Source organism: Charadrius vociferus, unplaced genomic scaffold (assembly GCF_000708025.1).
Source record: "Charadrius vociferus isolate BGI_N301 unplaced genomic scaffold, ASM70802v2 scaffold183, whole genome shotgun sequence".
In the NCBI taxonomy this organism is placed as follows: domain Eukaryota; kingdom Metazoa; phylum Chordata; class Aves; order Charadriiformes; family Charadriidae; genus Charadrius; species Charadrius vociferus.
The window spans coordinates 2,818,851-2,840,958 of NW_009648250.1; the positions used below are offsets into that span (position 1 = coordinate 2,818,851).

A 22,108-nucleotide genomic window follows, 5' to 3' on the forward strand; every position below is an offset into this window, starting at 1 on the left:
GAATTTTAGTGGGTCATGAGATCTTACATTCAAAATAAATAGGGTAAATTCGAAACTTACCATTGATGTTCATATTTCACCCTTTGTCGGCTGTATTTCTTTTGTAGCTTACTAGATTGGAACAATTAATTTTCTCTCTGAAGGGAACATGAATGGCTAAAGATGATGTAGCTGAGTTTTTTAACAAATGACTTTATCATTTCTAGAGCTTGCTTGTTACCACAATGTATTAAATATATTAAGAGAAAACGCAATTAACCTTTCATCTAAACCAAATGACAAATTAAAACAGAAAATGCAAACCATGCCAGAATCAACCCTCTGATTTTGAATTCACAAGGCTATGCCACTGGATTTATTTGTCGAGCTTCTTCGAGGAGCAGTTGCTGTTCAGCAACAAGGGCTTGGGTCAGGCAATGCTCAAAATAGTGGGAGGACGTGCAAGCTGCCTTTGCCGTAAAGGAGGGTGGCATTCAGTGAGTGGGTTGGGGGACCGTCCAGGAAAGGTCAGATATCTCATTTTTGGAGGTTAAGACCAATGCTCCTCTTTAATCTGCTGGATCTGGTCCCGAACGTCTACCACAGCAACCAGCAAACACCGATGTTAAGGAGGCAATTTTTAAAATCGAGTGCATTTTGCCCCAGATCGAGGGATGAACAGCAAACTGTAGGTGGATGGAGGGAGCACCCCTGCCAAACTCGCTTTTCGTGGAAGTGTGGCAGGGCTCAGCTTCTCCCCAGCCTCAGGTGGTGACCTCAGCCATGCTGAACTTGCAGTCTGTGCTGGGGGGATGGCCCCCGGGGCGAGAGGCAGCTGGTGCCTGTGGGGTCACCCCGAGGTATGCCAGAAGGCCGGATCCTGGCACCTGGGCTACTGAGCTGGTTGGCGTGGTGGGGATCTCGGGGAAGAGCTGCAGGGTTTCTTGCTGTGCATTTGGATGGACAGTTACCCATCCGTTTGCCACTTTATATCGCAGGACTGCTACTCTGGGAGTGGGTGGCACGTCAGCGTAAGTGGGTGTCTGCACTGGTTTAAACCAATTGGTACACCCATTTGGGAAAGATTTCCGGCTCACTTTTAGCACCTGCCTTGTCGCTTCTCCAGACCTTGTACCCAGGGGGTGCTGGTGTGAAGTGGTGCTGAACCCACCTGGCGCCACCTTTCCTTCCAGCCCATTGTTAAGGAAGTCCCTGTTACATGGCTAAAGCCCTGGCGTGCCTGGAATCGGAGCTCTGCTCTGGGATTCACCCTTACAAATCACTGAGTAAAGGCTACTCCTGTGGCTACAGCTCTTCAAGATGGGGTGCAAAAGTTGCCAACAAAGGGGGGACCACAGACCTTCCCTTACACGTGTAGTAAAATTTTATATAACTATTATATACGACATTTATATTCCCATGCCAGTTCAACTGACGGAGAATGAAGTGTTGCAATAAGTCTGGAGACGGGTAGTGATGCAATCATTCTCCCAGTTTCTTGCTATTAATATATGTCTCTTACTCATTTTTAAAGATAGTGTAAATGAGAGTACTGAATATAAATGGCTTTTGTAAGTCATTGAGGTCAGTGAAGCATGTCATTGTTTGCAACTTGAATTCCATGAAAGCACTGGCTGGCTGAGACGCACACTATATATTTTTCTCATAAATAAAAACCACAAACAATATTCAGTATGTTTAATGATAATTATAAAATAATACTGTGTACAATGAGTTTCCAAAGCCAGAACTAGTTGTGAGTGCTTAATAATATGACCTTACAGTGTCATCTTTAGCGTACGTGATGCCTATATGCCAGCAATGTATAAATAATTTCTCTGGCTGTACGTTAGCAAACATTTGATTATGATTTATTTTGGGGTTCTCTGAAAGATGAAGTAAGTTCTTTAATATTAGCATTACTAATGATTTTAATGAGGCATTAAAATGTTGCAGTATTGTAGGAACATTTTTCTTTTTTAATATTATTTCATTAATAGTTTACATGAATGTTAATGTTAAATTGATTATGGAACCTGAAAGAGTAATCCACAAAATGTCAAAGTGCCATTAGCACAGTGAAAGAGCCCTCCAAAGGCAGGGATCTGGTAAGAGCTAATGAGATATCTCTGTACCACATAACACTGAAGCAGCTTTTTCTAAAATTAAGACTGAAAATTAGGTTTTAATATCTTTCACTTTGGGACTCTCCAGCCATTTCAGCTACTAAGTGTTCAGCCTCATGCACGCAAAAAGTCAGCTCAGACCCCGATCCTAGAGATTCCCTCAGACTTCAGTCTTATGTCGGTATTCAGTCGGTATGTGAGCCTTAGTTAAAAACTTAGAAACACCAACAGCAAAAGGATTTAAAAAAAAAAAAAGGGTCTTTCATGGGATGTGACAACTGCATTATCCATTTATAAACACTTCTGCAGAGTGGATCAGCTGTAGGAATTTATGGTTCACGTGCAGTAAGCACTGTACATATCACTCTTCAGTTGAACAAGAAAGAGTGCAATGAAGACTTTCAGTGAGTTTTGCAAAGCAAATTTTTAGCTAATGCTCTGTTTTCTCACCCCAGAGGGCAAGTATGTTCAGAGGAACACGTGGAAATACGCTGCTTTAGAAAACCTAAACAGCAGTAGGGGATAAGGGGGGCTGGGAAAGCATCTGACATACACCTTTGAGATTCGCCACTGACAAATTTGGGAGGTAGGAATGTTTCCAGAGACTTGTCCCACAGCAGCTCTGGCTTAAGCAACCGGCACTTATGCAGCAGATGAACCAAGGTCTCACTGACCTTGGCAGCTTTACAGAGGAAAAGTTAATGTAAAAGATGAAGCGTTCTCAAACAATTTCATCTATGTGTTATGTAAATCCATACTCTCATGTGTTGTCCATACATGTCTTGAATTTTCAAGGATAGTTTTATTGTGGCGGGGGCAAATAAAATTTATGTTCTAGATTTGATTTCTTCTTACATCATAAGAAGAAATTCAGAGGTGAACTGGGTCATTTTATGGTTTCCCCCTAACTTAGTCCCATGCTATGGAATATATAAGAGTACCCAGGGATGCTAATTTGTGTAAAAGCGTCATGTTCCCACCAGAGAAAAAGGTATACTGTCTTTTAAGTATGACCATCAATAACCATGCCTGCCTGCAGTCTCCCAGCAGCCCAACAGCTGTTATGATATTCCACATCAAGTCTTGACTACTGATGTCCACGCCTTTCTCATAGCAGTTATTTCCAGGATCCCAATTTCACCACCAGGGCCAGCCTCCTCCCAGCACCTTTCAAACAGGCATGACCAGAAGTTCGGATATCTGGAGGTCCCGGGCCCATGGGGACGGCCCCAGGACAAGGTGCCAGGACTGGGGAGGTGGCCCTCATATCTTCAGCCCAAAGCATGCTGGCAGTGGGTCGGGGCTTTGGCACAGCACAGCACAGTACCCTTTGCTGTACTTGAACTGCATCCTAGAAACACTAAGCCCTCTCATTATGGCAGCCAAGACTGTGAGGTGCTGAACTTCTTGTGGTGTCTGAGTTCAAGTGGAGAGGAGGAATTCAGACTTTCTATGGTACAGGGCTGCCAGATGCTGGCTCCCTTACGGGTGGTGGAGGGAGCTGAGTGCCCAGCCGCAATCTGGATGTAGATAGGGTGCCAGCCTGGCAGCTCTGGGCGGTGTATAATTTGACAGCTCCAGGTGTCTCTCTTCAAGGTCTTCCAAACAACCACAATGCTTGAACAATCCCCAGGCAACAGCAGGTGCTGGAGGGAAACCCCGGTCCTCCACAGCCTGAAGCCGTACTGTTCCACCCTTGTCCCTCCAAATCATCTTCCTCTGAGCCAAAGCTCAGGCTGAACCAGAGCAGAGAGCTCAGCCCCAGGTGGGATTGATCTCTCTCTATCTCTATCTTTTTCTCTCTTCCAACTACTCTTGTTGTAGTCTGGTGGTGGTAATTAATTAGCCCAACAACACCCTTAGGAAAAGCACTTCTCCTCTGTCACAGATGAGGAAATTGAGGCTCTGTAGCCTATAGCCTGATCCTGTTTGGCCTCTGTCTGTCAAAAACAGTGAAAATACTCATGGGCCAAATGAGAGGACTACCAGGCTCCCTCTTATTGGTCTTTTCCTATAGACAAAACTCAGAAAGTACTCATTATTGCTGGAAACAAAAGGGCTTGCGGAAAGTGCTCTAAACCCCTGTATTACAAAATTCCATAGTGGGTGTTACTCCCTCTACCTCCCCCATAAAAATTCCTTGGCTGATTTCATAGTTCATATACTCAGAATATCTTAATTCAATTTCATAGGTCGTTTTTTTTTTCCCCCATAAGCAGGAAGACTGAGTTGAAAATTTTCCTTTTACCATGGCTGGTTTGTGTCCCTTTGGTTGGAAAAGTGGCTTAATGTAGCTTCACTCAGAACATGGACTGAAGTCAGCAAAGCTGGTCCTGAGCATCACTCTGCGGCCAGAGTGCTCCTGGGTTTCAGTTACCCCTTGCTTCTCTGTGGGGCAGCAGGCAGCAAAATGCAGTTTCGAGTAGCCTTCAGAATGCACATAGCTGTCAAGAGACAGAACGAGGAGGCAGTGGTATCTTTTCTCTTCCACCTTCGAAATTAGTGATGGCGACCTTAATCATTAAACCAACAACTTAAAAAAGCAATTAAGTAGTTAACAAACAGATAATTTTCCAATAATAAGGAGAGAGACGATCAGCTAAGAGAGCTTGTAAGCAGATTTCCTCATTCCTCTCCAAGTCCATACAGAGGTCCTCTTCATTTTGATTTCACTCAGAAGTTCTCTGCAGAAGCTGATAGTATGATCTGGCCCGTTATACTTATGAGGGCATGTATTTATTATCCCATTTGTTTATGTTATTGGAATATTTCAGCTTGCATCTGATAGATGGAAATTACCAATCAGCTCGATATGATGTTCTGAGCGCAAGAAATAAGTTTATCCTGTAGAGACCTGCTTTATTAAAAATGAGTGATAAGATTAATATGACACTAAACTGCATTGCATTACTCCCTACACTGTTGAGGCAAGCCTAATGGCCTCTCCCTGCATTTGCAGGCGGAAGAAACTTCCGTCGACCCTAATAGGAGGTTTTCCCTGTGTAAACACCATTGGGTTGGCCCTTCATTCGTTCCTAACATCGATCAATAAGCAAAGAGTTAACCTGGAATCCTTTGCCATTTGCAATGCAGTGTGTTGGTTTCCTGCTAGGGAGAGCTCAGGGTGAATTCATTTTCAGCTGAATATGTCATTAAGGAACAGGATTTATTAATGACTTATTAATGCAGGTAGAGTCAAACTGAACTCTGGTGCAAATCCTCTAGGATTTGAAGAAAATATACAACTGCTTACTGGGCACATGGTCTGTATATGGCTAGTTCCTGCCATCAGATGTGGATATATAGGCAATATTAAGTATTCTGTTTAACACAGTACACTTATATTCATTACCACTCAGAATAATAAAAACTTCCCATTTTACAGTGACATTTATTTACCGCTGAGCATCAGCCCAGGCGAAAGAACTCCCAGTTCACTCCTGTATATAATCTCAGGGTCTGTCATTCACATGTAGAAAACTCAGCTCTCTATTTAGCACAGTGTTGGTGAAAGATAGACATTTACAGGGCCCCTCTGCCCTTGAGCTGTTCCATTAGTGCATGGAAAGCACCTTGCAGCCTGTGACAAGCGCAGCAGATCGGCACTAAATCAAAAATCAGTGCCAGCCAGGGATCTAAGCCACCATGAAGGTCACAGCCATCAGCTGCATGCCATCTCAATCCAAACAAAACACGCTGGATACAGGGGGATTTTCACTACTCACAATAGGAGACAAACACATCATGTTAGTGTAATCCCCTGATAGCAGTGAAACGGGTATCTGACCTTTTAAATACTTTTGAGTATTTAATAAAACTTTGAAGACAGGGAAAGGAGGTGTTGGTAATTTTTGGGTACTTTTTACAGTGTAACTGAAATGTTGGCTCTGTGCCACAGCAACCCAAAATGCTAACAAAGAATTTCTCTCCCAGTGCTGTGAGAGCTCATATACTTTTAAAAGCTTATCAATTAATTCCCTATATTAATTTTTCCCCTAAACAAATGCTCCCTATTCAGAATAATTTTCTCTATTGAATGCTAAGAAACTTAACCAAGTATCCTTAAGCGGTTGATTAGTCTGAAAAAAAATTTAAGTGAAGATACAGTTCTACATAGCATCTTTCCTAAAATTGTAACCCAAAGCAATGATCAGAGTTGCATACCATAATAGCAGCACAAAGCTGAATGAAGGGAAAATAGAGTGATGGGAGATTAAGAGGTTTAAGTAAGGCAGTCAAGGTAGTCTACTGTCTGAGTTGAAAGGAGATGAAGAGAGATCGAACGGCAGGATCTGAACTCACCAAGCAATGTGCCTTCTCTCACCACGGTGCAGAAGGGGAACCAGGTGTCTGGCAGTGCTGTGTACGAACCCCCACCCTGATATGGACATGTACGGGCTGATCTTCTCACTTGGGTCTGCGCAGGTGGTGCCTGTGTCATACATCGCTCTCCATCTTTCCTACACAGAAAGTGGTGTTGAAAATAATTTCCTTCTACAGGAGTCCTCAGGGTTAAGGGGACAGAGAAGGAAGAACAGACACGAAGGTGAAAAAAGAAATACTTCCTTCCCCTGTGGTGGCCATCAGTGGCCAATCTCCCTGCCTGGCCCTGGAGGCTGGAGTTCAAGGTCTCCTCTCCTCCCATGAGGGCTTGACTGCTAGGGCAGTGGGTTGACCCACAGTACACCTGAGCACACAGGTTTCTATTTGGGGTCCCCTGGCCTTCTGCAAGTTCCCCCTGGATTCACAGGGACCTTGGGGAAATTTGGGGATTTGGGATCAAACCCCCAGCATTATTGCACTGATCTAGCCCATTCTCTTTGGACAAATTTTGGAGCAAACTCCTTAAGCTAACTCCAGAGAAAAATGCCTTCCCTTTCTCATGTCCCTTTCCTCAGGCTGTGCACAAGGTGAGACCTTCCCATTCCCTCAGGATGAACTATGTGGTCTGACAGATGGAGTCTTATTTCCCTAGCTCTACTGTAACTTATGTTCTGCAGCCAAAAAGGGAAAAATACAAACATGCTGCCTGTGTGTCTGTGTGTGTGGCATATAGGGCCTGTGGGAGGGCAAAATGGTTTCCCTTCCTTCACCATCCAAAATTGCAAAGAACACATGCAACCGCATGAGAGGAGAATTAGGCCTCCTTGGAAATAAAATGACCAGAAGAGGGAAGGTAGAACTGCTGCCCCTCGGAGATGTCCACCTCCTGCTTTGGGAAGCACCATTCCTGTTAGAAATGTAAAATGTGTAAAACAAAAAGAAGCACTCTGAATGAGCAGTATAGAAATAACATTTATGTAACCTACGCGAACAGATCTATTGAAGTGTCAGAGCTTATTTTAGCTATGGTATTTCAGCATTTGACAGACTAATTGGCTGCATCCTTAATTATACAGAAAGCTAATTTAAATAAGATACAAACCAATGGACTGGGTCAGGCTACAGGTTCATCAGTGCCTAGCAATGGATACGTTTTCTTAAGAAAACAGTGTAAGAAGCAGGGCACATACAGAAGTAATCTCTCCTGTACCATACTTCCATGGCTGTGGGAACCAGCCTTAACCAGTTGTTGAACCGTCATGTTTAAAAGCCACCAATGGACACACCTTTGATGAGACTGCCTAATCCTTTCCTGAAATTATCTCAATGTACTTTCCTAAATAAAAGGCAAAAGATTTGCAAATGTGTTTTTGGGAAAGAAAGATTTCTCTTAGAGGAGAATATATGTAACCATGTGTAGCATATTTACATGGCGTTGCCACTCTAAATGCACACTTTGCTATTAAAAAACATACACATCCAGGTACATGTGGCTGATATATAGATAATTTTATATGGGTTATGTATAAATACACAATCTTGTGTTTGTGTCAAAATTATGTACGCATCATCTAGAGACAAACACACACAAGAGCTCCACAACTTATTGTAGAGTGTTCTTACCATCAGGTGCCAACTGAAGGCGGCATACTTGAAAGCCAGGTGCTGCGAGGCTATTGCGAACAGAAGGAAACCCGACGGAGCTTTCCCCCAGCCCCAGAAGTTCCCCGGCACCGAGGAAAACCCCCAAAACGCGCCGGGGAAATGTGCGTTGTGGGCGGCTGCCACCTGCTGGCACCGAGGGACGAGCCCGAAGCGGGGGACGTGACTCCGGCTCCTGGGGCAGGTTTCTCCTCCTTGCGGCTGAGAGCCAGGGTCAGGATTTTGTCAGGTGCCAGGGCTTTCTACAAACCCATGCACATCTCTGAATGATATTATTGGATTAAAATTCTCCTTAATAGCAGTTTCGTAGGCTTTCAAGCAAGGGAGGCGCTTGAAAAGGAGCCAGAGTGAAGTGTCCTTTCCTCTTTCTTTTTTCTTTTTCTTGCTAGTTAATAAAGTTTTTGTATTCATCATTCATCAGAAGTCAGCCTGGGAGTGTGCTCTGTTTAAATGCGCTGGCTTTTCACTTAATGCATCCCATCTGTTTCTGAAATAAATTGCAATAATCCGTGTTTAATGTTAATCAATGTATTACTAAATATGCAAATTATATTAAAAGACGTGGTTTGAAAAAGCTTTCATTTGTAAATATGGTAGCCTAAAACAGGAAGCATATCTAAAAGCCATTTAGATACAGTAGCCTAACTTTAACACTGTGGCTGATTTATAAAGCCGTTTGCAAGTTGATCTTTCTCCCACAAGGGGATATGTAAAACTGTTGCATATCAAATTTTGTTAACATCTGATGGGTTGCTGCTGACAGTGTAAAAGCCTAATATTCACAACCATGGCTCTTATTTAAATTAAAGCAATCTTATTCCAGCTTTCTAATTTTTGTGCTCATCCTAACATATGAATTTGCATGAAGAGTTTATGAATCACAGTGAAAGCAATTTGAACAAGCTTTTCAATCAGTGCTACATCTTAGTGCCTGATTTAGATAATTCATTGTCTAAGGGGCTCTTCTGGCCTCTCCCTCTCCTTTTCAGAGGGCCCAGCCTATCAAGCTGGCTGTCCCTGATGATGTGGCCACAGTACCTCCACTCCAGCGTGTCACTTTGCAGGGTGCTGCTCCCATCACCAATGTGGCTCTGCTCCACAGCTCACAGAGGCCCTGCGGTGTTGCTTGTGCCACAATGTTAGACATATAGTACAGGGCCATTTGCACTCATTGACTTTCCATGGGGCAGTGGTGTTGCCCAGGGCAACACCAGGGAGACAAATGCTGAGATGTTCTTCAAACAGAGGTGGCCCTTTGTGGTCTCACGCCAAGGTTAGCCATTGCCCCTCATGGCTCTTTTTTTGCTTTGTTTTTCTGTTCGCACAGACTGCTTTATGAAACCATCTCTGCTCCGTGGTGGAGCGGCCATGGGTACTACAGGCAAGGCCAAATAGTAGAGGGAACGGTTATCACTGCGTCAGTTGCTCATGAAAAGGCATAAGGAAAGCCCATGAGATGTTTATCCCCATGGCTAGGGCTGCCTGTGTGAGACCAGCCACTGCAAGTCTAGTCCTTCCTTGAAAATGAAGTCTATCTTTTGAGCTTGTAGCTGTCCCTCAGCTGACAGAATTTGCTCAGTTTGTGTTACGTGTGACAACACACTTCTTTCCCCATATGAAATCCTTGATGTTTCGGGATGTAAGTTAACCTTTAAACATAGTTATCTGAAAGGCAGATCCCTTATCCTGGAAAAGGTCAAGTCATAACTGCATGTGAAGTAGTTTCTGGTTTGCCTTTCTTTTTTTTCCTTTTTTTCAATTTTTTTTTTTCCTGTTGCAGCTTCCTATGAAGCAGCCAATGAAATTTACTGAGATGTACCATAATAGAAGGACTAGGAAACCAATTTGTCATAAACTCAACTGTGCTTGATGGGGATCTCTTGGGTCCTTACATATTTGCTGTAGTTTCCACACCTTTGAGAAATGGGGCATTGTTTTGAAATAATTTGAGACTAAGAAGGAGGAAACCTGGGACAATTTTGACTGGACCTCTTTCAAATGACCATTTGATGACATACTATTAAACATTAAATGGCTTTGCCACAGTTTCCATGAGAAATTGGACACAGATGGCTTAGTAGCTAAGTTTTGCTCCAACTTTATAGGTGTCCTGAAACTCAGACATGGTCTTGTGAGCAAAGCCTCACAAGACCTGTGTAAGCAAACCTCCCAGGACCCAAAAGTGGGAGCAAGGTTAGCACAAATCCTGTGAACCCACACTGCTGAGTTCCACGTGGCTTTATATCTGACACTAGTGCTACAACTCAGTAACCCTGCAACACCACGTATCAGGCAGAGAGGGGGAGACAGTGCGAGCGCTACCGATCTCCTGTCATGCCTTTACATTCAAACATAGGGAAGGACTCCCGTTTTTGTCCTATAAGCTTAATAAAAGTATTTTGGGAAATGAAAAGCTGAAAAATAAATAAAACCCCCTGCTTTCTCCTGGACAAGAAACAAGAGGGACAAGTGTACAAACAAGATTTCATGAGGATGCAAACCTGTTAGAGAAACAGCTGTGTTGAGGGCTATGCTTGCCCACATGGAACGGAGCTCTGAGGGAAGATTAAACTGATAAACTAGTTGTGATTTCTCTGTTGGTTCCTTGTGTGTGGCACTTAGGGGATTGATAGCAGAGGTCTAGACAATCCCGAGGGTTCCATGGGCAGGGTGACACAGCCCCCTGCATCCTTCTTGAGGGGCAGAAGCCATGTGTGAACTTCTTTCAGGAGGCACTTTTCATTGCCACAACCCCGTAAGCTGAGTGCCCACTTCTGGACCTGAATGAGCAACTTGGTTTGACTTCACCTTTGGAAAGTGATGCTCTTCCCTCATGTCACAAAACCTGAGGTTTGCCCTCAGCCCTCTGGGGATTTTGGTGATGGCACTGTGTTTGGTGAGTGAGATTGCCCTCAAGGAATTTTTTTTTATCTCATCTAATCAAATTGAAAAAGTTAAAGTAATGACTACGTCTGGAATGAAGATCCCTATTCACAGAGGATTTATTGACAGTACCTTTGAAAGTACTGTTTAATATGCAAGGTAAACAAATTAAAAATCCTACCTTGTGGTCCAAGGGCATTCACAAATTAGAAATGACCCCCTGCCTGCCCTAAGAGTGCTAATGATGCAAAAGCTGAGAGGAGCTGAAGCCTCTCGGGAGAAGAGAGTGGGTCAGAGGGGCTTTTGTTGAATGTACCAATCTGTTTGGCTGTGACAGGCTCTTTGTCTAACTTGGGAGATGACAGCAGGAGCTGAGGCGTCTGGTAAAGGTGGGGATGTCTGTCTACACAGCATTGCAAGCTTTATGTATTCATCATTTTGTATTCGCTTAGCTGCTGGTACCTCTTGGCTGCCTGAGACCAGGGAAGACACTCTCCATCGCCTGCAGCTACAGGGAGAGAGAAGCAACAGCCTGAGTCAGCACCAAAAAAAAGGGACACAAGAGGGGGCTTAAACCACAAATCCAGTAACTCTGTTTGCTTCACAGGTGTTTTAATCATTAAGGTTGTCTCACCCACAGCTGAGAAAGCAAAATGGCCATCCAGTAAAATGTACATCCACATCTCACCCAAAGGCTGTCATGAGGAGCAGAGTGCAAGTGGTGGCAGCATTGGTATCAGTTGCAGCAATGCATTGGTGCTGTCTGAAGGCTGAGATCAGTGTCTTGGTGCTGCCAAAGATCATGTGTAAGAGCTAGTCTTCTTTCCAACACGCACTGACTCTTGGCCTCCAAACCACACTGATACTCAGGAAAGGCTATCCTACCCTTTCTTTTTTGCCCAGCTGGGCTGTCCTGGGGATTCTTACACGTTGCATAAGAAGGCAAAGCTCTGTCCCCAGGAATGCATGCACAATTTTCACTGACTCTATCAAGAATTTGAGTGAAGTTCTAGCCTTACTGAAATATAAAAACAGCTGCACTATCAACTGCAGAAAATGCCAAGATGGATATTCAGATGCATATCCAGGTGGATATCCATGGAAATCCATATGGATCTCTAGGAAGTGCAAGCAGGGTAGCCTGTCTGTTCTTTGGATGGCGTATGAAGGAAAAAGAAGAATTTCCCTCATCCTTTTCCTTTCCTTCTCTTAAATTCTCACTTAGATCCAGAATTGATCCAGCTAAGATACCATATGGACGTAACTACTGCTACACCAAAAAAGGAGACGGTGGTTCCAAGCCCATATTCACAAAGTAGCACTTGCAGAAATTGCAATGAATAAAATTGTTCAGTGACCAAATATGATTTAAAAGCTGCTGCTAGAGAAGGCCTGATTGGCAGTGTAGAAAGTTGGCTGGTTAGTAGCAGAGCTGCTTCAGCTGCTTTGGAAGCCTGCACATTTCAAAAGCTGTTCCTGATTTTTGGCTATCCTTTAGAACCCCCTTGAGATGCATTTTCCGGAGGCACTGAGCACCAACAACTGTGGGAAACCCCCTTTGGTGGGTAACGCTCAGCACTTCTGAAAATGGACCTTAAGCCTGGCACACCAAAACAAAACACCCCAAAGCCATTCTATGATTCTATGAAAATATGTTTATTTAAGATGGAAGCTACTGAGCTTTGTTCTGGAAAGGTCCACTGGTATTTAGAGCCTTGGTAGTTCTTGATGGGAAACATGACTGAACATGTGTCTAGCAGGTAAGAGCAAGAGATTGACCAAAGATTTCCCCTTTTAAGCTCTAACTGAGTCTGTTCTTGCCCATTCTCTCTCATCTTCACCCTTTCCCTAGCTCACGCCCAGCAGGCTCCCCTTGAGCCTGCCAGGGTGCTGAATGTGATCAAAGCTTCTGGGCCACAGCAGCACCTCATTTGGATCTGTCCAGGAGCACCACTCCTTCTCCATCAGTTTTGAAGGCTCTCTGAGGCAGGAGAGGATCTTTGGGTCTGATATTTCCCCATTCCCTCACAACAAGTGACTGGAGCTGTGGCTAGCCCCAGGGCAGGAACACATCTTCTGTGTCCCCTAATTATTTCAGTCAGGCTGAGGCTGCTTATCTGGTGGCTTTTTGTGAGGAAGCAGCTCATGTCTGTGAACAGTGATAACCGGGCTTCCTGTCTCTTCAGCTGCATGCCGCACGACAAAATGCTAAAACCATCTGACTTGGAACAGAAGCATCCAAAAATGTTTTTTGATGGTTGTAATGTAAGCATCACCATCTGAACTGGGTTACACTTTACCATGGCTGAGTTCCAACAGGTAAAACAGGAGCCATATTGTCTTCTGGTGAATTCAGGATACGTAACACTCTACAAAAGCAGCTGATCATTGGTTTTTAGAAATTTGTGTTCCGCTGAGATGTGAGCTTTAATCTTCATCAGCTGGGCTCAGCAGTCCTCAGAGCCTAGATTTCAGTCATCTCAGAAGTCAGGCTTTTACTTATGTGGGTTCCCTCAAGCACAATCCTCTCACAAAATTTCACATGTCTGGTAGACACCATCCTCTGATTCCTTATTGAATTGAAGATGACTGTCAAGACAAGGTGAGACTATACCACAGGGCTTGTGCTCTCACAAGTCTGTGGACAAAACAGAAGGCATAAACAGGTGTGTAAGCTCACAGCATTAGTATAGTAAAGAGGTGAGGAAGGAGAGCCCAGCTGCTAAAGTGGAGAGCAAGAACATATCTGGGAAAGAACAAAAATAAACTTCGGAAGTACAGGAAAGCACATAGAAGTACAGGAAAGTACTTAGTTGCCCGCGTTGCTGATTTGATTGGGAATGAAGTGATTAGCTATAGAAATCTGGCAGAAAAAGACACACTATGATCCTTGTGGTTGGATGTTAGAGCCAGTCAAATTTTGAGATGTTTTTAAACATTTTTAAACAGTGAGGTGAATCAAGCCCTGGAGTAGCTTGACCACATATGTGCCAGATTCTGCCACATGAGATCCCTATATGGAGAGCAGCTGCCTTTATGAAGACTTGCTACAGCTTGCACGGAAACTTGCTATAGCAATGTTTGGGTGAAGTTTCCTGGTCTGTGTTACATGGAAGACGAGAGTTACAAAACGTAATAGCTCCTCCAGGCTTAAAATTTATTTCTGAAAATATAGACTTCTGTAGGAAGAATGGGAGGAAAGAAGAGGAGATGTTTAGAAAGGACTGAAAGCCTGTTAAAATGTCCCTCAAGCCAGCACACCACGGATACCAGTGCACTACTCAGGAAAGCAGTATTGAAAGAGGAGATAGCCTGGCCTGGGGTTGGTATCAACACAACCTGTCCTATTCTAAGAGGAAAGCAAGAGAGTAGGAGGAACACTATTCTGAGGGTCCCTCTTTAGTCAGAGGAACTGACTCTCCTGAAATTCATGTTGCTTTTACACCTGCTTTGTTCTTTTGACCAAGACTCCTGTTCTCGTTGGACACCCATCTTAACTGTCTTTGTGCCCCTTTTTTGCCCTTCTCATCATGAAGAGAACAGTGTAAGAGAACAGGCTCTTGGGAATCATTCATGCACTAAGCCGAAGATTGCAGCTCCCACCTAACTTTCCTTGCAGCCCAGATGCAGCATCTGCCTGTACTTGCTTTGGAAAATAACCAAGGCGAGTTTCATATGGGAGGAGGCAAGGAAAACCAGCACAGTGACAGGGCAAAGGACACAGACAGTTAGCTGGCACTCAAACACACTATGCTACACCATCCAGACTCTTCTGCCACAAAATTAGCCTTGAGAGCAACACTTTTAAGCTTCCAGCTGTACATCGTGCAAGGATTTATGAGATTAAGGCCAAAGAAAATGAGGCCCTCTTCTGACTTAACCTTACTCATTACTTCAAGGGGGAATTCGTATGAAAAGGGAGCAAAGGATATGGCCTAATACCAATGACTTTTTGTGGCATTTCAGTAGTTTCACACGGAGAAGGGAGTCAGAATTAGAAAACCATTTTATTTAATGACATAGTATGAATTAATATAGTAATATTTTTTAACCATGGTACACGTAGAAAAGAACTGTTCCCTAGCTAATCTTCTAAATCATTATGGCTCATCAATTATAATTTTTGTTTGAACTTATTATGTAAAGTTGAATGACATTTTATTTCAAACTGTGCAGACTGAAATGTGGAAGAAAAAACCTCAGTATATGGTGCTCATGTAACCTACACTCCAGTGTATTTCTTAACTGGAGTGCTGGACTTTACAGTCAGACTGGATATCACCTTTTATGACTGAGCCTTTACTCCTTCAGATATTTAGTTGCCTGCTTCCTAGTAACTTGATTGAAATACATGAGAGAAATGATGAAATATTGTCAAGGATTTGGCTTTATTCTGTTGTTCTGAGTGGGAACATTACTCTTGAATAATTGGAAGGGCATGCCACATGAAATCCACTTATTAGCATGTGGCCCACACAGTGTTTGGGCAACATATGTAAACACAGACATGCCTTTTAATATTTTGGTGACCCAATTCAGACAGCACACACTAGAAATGTAACAGAAATACTTTGCTAGATGGCACTTTGGCAAATAAATTGTGAAATTTCCTCATCACCCCCACCCTCAGTTCAGAGATCAAAGCAAGGGAAATGCATCTTTTATTCCCATCTAATTGCATGGCTGAATTGGGTACCTAGTGACCTTGTGCCAGGACAGGAGCATAGGAAGGGATTTCCAAGGGCAATCACCATCTCTGTCCCTACAGACCCTCTCCGAGACTGCCCATGTGCCACTGCACGGCCCCTTAGGGGCTTTTCCCACTGAAACTTTGCTTTTGTTTTAAGACCTTTCCCAATCCCCAGCTGCCTTCTAGTGCCTCCGTGATACACTAGGGAGAGCTGTTCTCCCCTTTCCATTTGTGTTTCGTTGAGCTGAATTTCTGGTGTCATGTGGTGTGATCAGCCCCGGGGTTACGGTGTCTGCTCCCTGCTCACATATGGCTGTGAATTAATGTTTTCTGACTGGAGGACCAGACTTGCACATAACCCAGTGAGTCAGGTCCTGCTAGCATCCTGCATGTTGGTCTTTATAAACATGGATCTGTACTAGAGGTATCTCATCATTGCGGTTGCACAGATTAGTTGCACAGTCACATCACACTGCCAATGCATTCATATGGTTGGGAACTGAGTGTCACCCCAAGGGAATTAAACAACTAACAGCAGAGGACATTCAACAACTTCTTCTTTGGCAAGGTCCCAGAGGACACCAAGAAGTGACCCATCCTCTCATTGTGGTGACTTAAATGTGCTGCAGGTATTGAAGGCTTTTGCTGTAGCCACCAAAGTACTCACTACAGATAAGGTGGCAAAGTTTTTTCCATTTTGGACCTCTGCTACATGCACGACACTTTACTATGATCAGCTGTCAGGCTATACTTCACCTCTCAAGAGGAATTTTTTCTAAGGGCAAAGGAATCTCTCAACCATTTCTGAATTAGGCAAGAAAAGAATACCCTGTGACTATTTTTGCACTGACTGTGAAGGGGACAGACTATGAAAATTATGTCTATGATTAACACTTAACCATAACCATACCTAAATGTCACTAGAAAACACAGGATGAAAAAATGTGATCAACAATAGGAGGATAACTGAACAGAATTATGTCATGTGCACAGTACAAGACAGTCTAAAAAGGGTTATTTATAGCTCTTTGTGCACAAACACACACATCTTTGTTTCAAAATCCGCTTAAATTTAAAGACGTTTTTAATTTGTCCAGTCCAAAGCCCAGTGATACCACCTGCAAGTGACTACTATGAACCACAGCTTAGTCCTTAAAAATGTAGTGAAATGACTTTTCAGATGTACTGTTGAGAGTTTTAGGGATGAAACACAACAAGACAGATGAAAGTTTGAACTTAAAACTTTCCCTATGTGTCTCCTGGCTACTCACAGTCTTGTACTGCTGCAGCAATTTGGATTTTGTTGCTTTAGGAAGTGTGGTTGGTGACACTGACTTAGTGACTCCTCCTAAAGTACACTCTGAAAGATATCCAGGGCAGTGTGTAGGTCGTTTTTTATTTATAACCTATTACATATCAATGTATTTTAAGCAGTAATTTAAATTAGCTCTGTTTGCTTTATTAAATATGATTACTGTGTATTTGTGCTGCTATATCCCACTGGAATCTTAAAGAGGGAAAAAGATGCCATTTGTCTGAGTGCTGCACAAATGCAAACTAAAATGGTCCACCTTTGAAAGAGATTATAATCCAAACAGAAGCAAAGAGATTGCAAAGAGACACAGATGGGCAGCCCATGGTGCACATCATTAGGTGACAGTTTTGGTCAGTGCCATAAGGACAACTTGCAGCTCATCACCCCGGTAGTTTCTAAGGAAGTTGTGGGTTTTGCAAGGAGAGTTGGAAGAAGGAATTTGAAGAGGGGTAGTGAATTTTTTGGGGGGGTGCTTCTCCCACACATTCAAGATAGTGTGGGAGAAAGCACATAGGCATTCACCACCAAAGTAATGACTGTGCATGAGACGGCTGAAAGGGAAAAAACACTACAAGAGCGACACTCGCCCCTGGCCTTTGAACTGTGAAGCTGATGGGAAGAGAAATGCCTCAGCAGGGAGCAACTCAGATGAGGAGCTACCTGGGGTAGTCTGAGTCAATCTCTGTGGGAGCTGTCCCTCCTCTGGTGAATAAAGGAGCTGAAGATGAACCATCAGCACCCTCAGCACCTAAACGGGGTGCCTAAGTTATCAGAAACAAGTGGTGCTCTTTGCAAAGGTCTACCTGTTACTCCTGGAAGGGAATAGAAATACCACCAGAATCCATTTGGTTTCATGTAGCCATAATATCAAATTCTGCCTGTATTCCAACGTGACCCAGCTTCAGTTAATACCCATGTGTTGTAAAGTATTAGTCATAATTGGATTTACACTTTTCTCATAAAGTTGTTGAAATGTAACTAATTTTACTGTAATAGTGATCTTTAAAATTTGAATGGTATCTTTTATTGAATAGCTGTTGCAGGACATCATCAGCTTATGGACTTTAATATCTGGAAGATAGTATAATTTACATGATTCCATTAAGCATCTATCAGATTTCAAGCTGGGTTTGAGGCTACTGCATTTGAATTACCAAAATGTACACAAATTGGAAACTTAAAAAAAAATGGAACAGAGTGCGGCTTTAATTTCTTTGTTCAAATCTACCATGAGGGTGAAGAAAATTTCTTTTTAAACAAAAGAATCAGATTCATTCCTTATGAAAACAAATGATTTAGAAAAACAAGGTTAGAATGCCACCTGGGGGCTTATATTGCCATCACACTCCACTTGAGATCAGAGTTGCTTGTGATTTGTAACACCAGATAAAAAAAAATAATAAATTGTTTGTTCCGTTTTCTTCACAAAGTACAGTCAGACTCTTAGGTGTCACTCATGAAGGTGTTACTCCATTTTACGGCACCTGCTTCCTTAGTCCTTCAGCAAGAATATGATACAAGAAATGGGCACTGAAGAAGCAAACCAATTTGCTTTGCAAAGGGAAACACAGGGTTATGGCTCTATGTAGATTACTCTGCTTCTTTTCACAAATAGATGTAAATCAAACACAAGATACACGAAAATAAGCATATTTATTCACAAGATACATTAGAAAACAGTAGACTACATCAGACATATTAGAAATGTTAGTTAAGAGAGGATGAGATAACTCAATGACAATTTCTATGCCTAATCACTGCAGCAGAGGCCAGGATTGGGGGCATTGGGCTCATTGGGGCAAGTTAAAAGGGAAGCCGTAGTGCTAGAAGCTAGAAAGGAAAAGTATTCCTCCATCCAGCTACAAAGGCCAAGACATGCCACATTTCCTGCGGTGATGGTTATCCTCAGAGTGACCCATCATTTCCACATTGATTAAGAGCCTTAACACAACCCTTTGCCAATGGCCAACGGTTGGCAGCAACATGCCATTACATTGCAGAAGACACTGCATCTTGGCCTGGAAACTGGAACGCTGTGGTGAATCGCACTCTTTACCTAGACAGCGTGACAAACATAGCACCTGTACAAACTACATAGAGAAGTTGTTTCTGCTTCCAGGAAGTGTACAATACATTAGATGTTTGGAATAACAACAACAACGTTTTTTTTAAGATTACAAGAAGGATTTAAAAAAGAAGTATACAGAAATCTGTACAACATACAAAGGTAGAGAAATGGAAAACAGAGTAAAAAAGCTGGAAGCAGACTGAGTTGTTAGTTTAAAGAAGGAACTCAAAGATGCTCAGAAGCTGGGTTTTGAAGTCAGGTCTAATCAACAAGACAAAAGGCACTCTCCTGAAGTCCATCTGTGGTGGGCTGACCCTAGCTGGATGTCAAGTGCCCACCAAAGCCACTCTATCATTCCCCTCCTCAGCTGGACAGGGAAGAGAAAATGTAATGGAAGGCTCATGGGATGAAATAAAGACAAGGAGATCACTCACTAATTACTGTCACGGGCAAACCAGACTCAACTTGGGGAAATTAATGTAATTTATTATCAATCAAATCAGAGTAGGATAATGACAAATAAGAACAGAACTAAAGGCATCTTCTCTCCACCCCTCCCTTCTTCCTGGGCTTGACTTCACTTCCAATTTCTCTACCTCCTCTCCCCAGCGGTGTAGGGGCATGGGGAATGGGGGTTGCAGTCAGTTCATCACATGTCGTCTCTGCCACCCCTTCCTCCTCAGGGGGTGGACTCCTCACACTCTTCCTCTGCTCCAGCGTGGTGTCCCTCCCACAGGAGACAGACCTCCACAAACTTCACCAATGTTGGTCCTTTCCATGGGCTGCAGTTCTTCATGAACTGCTCCAGCACGTGTCCTTTCCATGTGGTGCAGTCCTTCAGGAACAGACTGCTCCAGCATGGGTCTCCCACAGGGTCACAAGTCCTGACAGCAAAACTACAGCATGGGCTCCTCTCTCCACGGGCTCACAGGTCCTGCCAGGAGCCTGTTCCAGCAAGGGCTCTTCACAGGGTCACAGCTCCTTTGGGCACATCCACTCGCTCCAGTGTGGGGTCCTCCATGGGCTGCAGGTGGATATCTGCTCCACCGTTAACCTCTATTGGATGCAAGGGGACAACCTGCCTCACCATGGTCTTCACCACGGGCTGAAGGGGAATCTCTGCTCCAACGCCTAAAGCACCTCCCTCCCATCCTTCTTCACTGACCGTGGTGTCTGTAGAGTTGTTTCTCCCATGTATTCTCACTCCTCTCTCCCAGCTGCTGTTGTGGAGCAGTTTTTTTACCCCTTCTTAAATATGTTATCATGGGGGTGCTACCACTGTTGTTGATGGGCTCAACCTTGGAGCCAGCTGGCATTGGCTCTATCGGACATGCGGGCAGCTTCTAGCTCTCTCTCACAGAAGCCACCCCTGTAGCCCCCCTGCTACCAAAACCTTGCCATGCAAACCCAATATACTGTGAAAGGTATGTGAAGCTCCATATTCACCATTCAGGAACTCGGTGCATTTCCAGCTCCTGTTTTGAAGAACACATTCCAGCATGGTCTTTACCAACAACTACAGCTTCCCGGTCCTGCCATGAAGGCCTGCATTTATCTACAAAGATGCTGTTCAGCTTAGTACTGCACTGCATTTTTTCTATCCTGTCTCTTCCAGATATGTGAATTGTGATAGAGCAGCATAGGCTGAATTAAGGAGATATGGCAGGAAAGGAGAGGTAAAGTCAAGCAGTGTATTTTCCTCACTGCATTAAAGAAGAAATAAGAACATTTCTCATGTTGCTAACCTGAGTAAGCAGCATTCTCCGTCCCCAAATCTAGTGTAGTAAGTGCTCTTGCCTCTCTTTTTCATTTTTGGAGGTATCACTATGGATACTGTATTTGAGGATTATGGGCTATACAGCTGTAAGTAGTGTTATGCCGTGCCGTCCTTCCTTCCAATATATGAAATGCAACAAAACGAGTCAACACTTGCAAGTTTGGAGAAGATACCAAATTATTTACGGGGACTGCTGAAGAGCAGATTGGTGATGGCAAAATATTACCATGGAAACCCTGGCAGATGTAGCTGCATGTGCAAAGTAATCCCACTGGCTATGCCCTTAGTCTGTAGGAACAGCACCTCTGAGCTGGGAATCTAGCACAACAGAACTGAAATGGAAAAGCAAGAGTATGCTAAAGTAGGAGTAAACATCTCTTGCTTTAAAACTGGTTTATGGCTGTCATCAACTTTGTCATGCTGAGAAGCTGTAAAGAATTCACAGAAGTTAACAAATGGCAATACTCAGGTTGCACGACAGCAATACTTGTGAAACTTATGTCACTACAGTGGCATTTCATCCTAGACCCACGATCCATCCCATGCTTTCCACACACAGGTTGGTGGCTACTAGAAGTTCAGGTTTTAGCAAACCACCATTATCTCTTGCCCTAGGCTTTTGGGAAATCTTGGGTATGGCTCCTGATATTGTGTGGTGTTGATCACCCGAAACAACATGAATGAAAAGGCAACAGGAGAAGCAAAATGTGTAGATTTACATGTACAGAGAAATGTCTGTTGGACATGTTTATACATGTTAGGGGTTTCTTTGTTACCTGTTTCTGCTCAAGAATGGGGTCTGTGAGGCCTTTTGGGCTGGGTGTTGTGATCTTGCTCCATGTGCACCTAAAATTCAAAAAGGCTGCCAAGATCATTGCGTTAAGGACAGAGAAGGAGCAGGACCGTGAACTACGTGAAGGTGTCGTTCAGCCCGATGGTGCAGCATCATCTCTATCTGTTGCTCTATCCCAACAAAGACACCGCAGACCTGAAGGACCTTCAGTGAAGGAGAATGCAAACAGTCACAGCCAAAGGAAACCCGTTACATACGGAAAATTTTGGTGATCGTTTACTTCAGGAAACAGGTAAGATGATCACAATAAAATGGTAATAATTATTCATTTGTTGAAGCATAAATTTCATCTGAAATTGCTAAACTGCAAGCAAAAAGCGAATAAATATTTTATTTGTCCATTACACGGAACTAATACGCTTGGCAGTTAAGCTCCAGGATTCGCCCACAGGTTAATCTGAACCGGCCTGAGGCTCCCGCCGCCCCCTCACG

General features: G+C 43.5%; 1 protein-coding gene across 1 annotated transcript in view; it reads left to right on the top strand.

Annotated features, from left to right (window-relative positions):
* The first annotated feature begins 12,710 nt into the window (after window positions 1-12,710).
* Window positions 12,711-22,108, top strand: part of WDR41 (WD repeat domain 41) — a 32,734-nt gene continuing 23,336 nt past the window's right edge. The window contains exons 1-2 of the mRNA XM_009884297.1: window positions 12,711-12,733; window positions 13,160-13,238. Coding sequence (XP_009882599.1) covers window positions 12,711-12,733; window positions 13,160-13,238 — 102 coding nt within the window. The remainder of the gene's footprint in view (window positions 12,734-13,159; window positions 13,239-22,108) is intronic.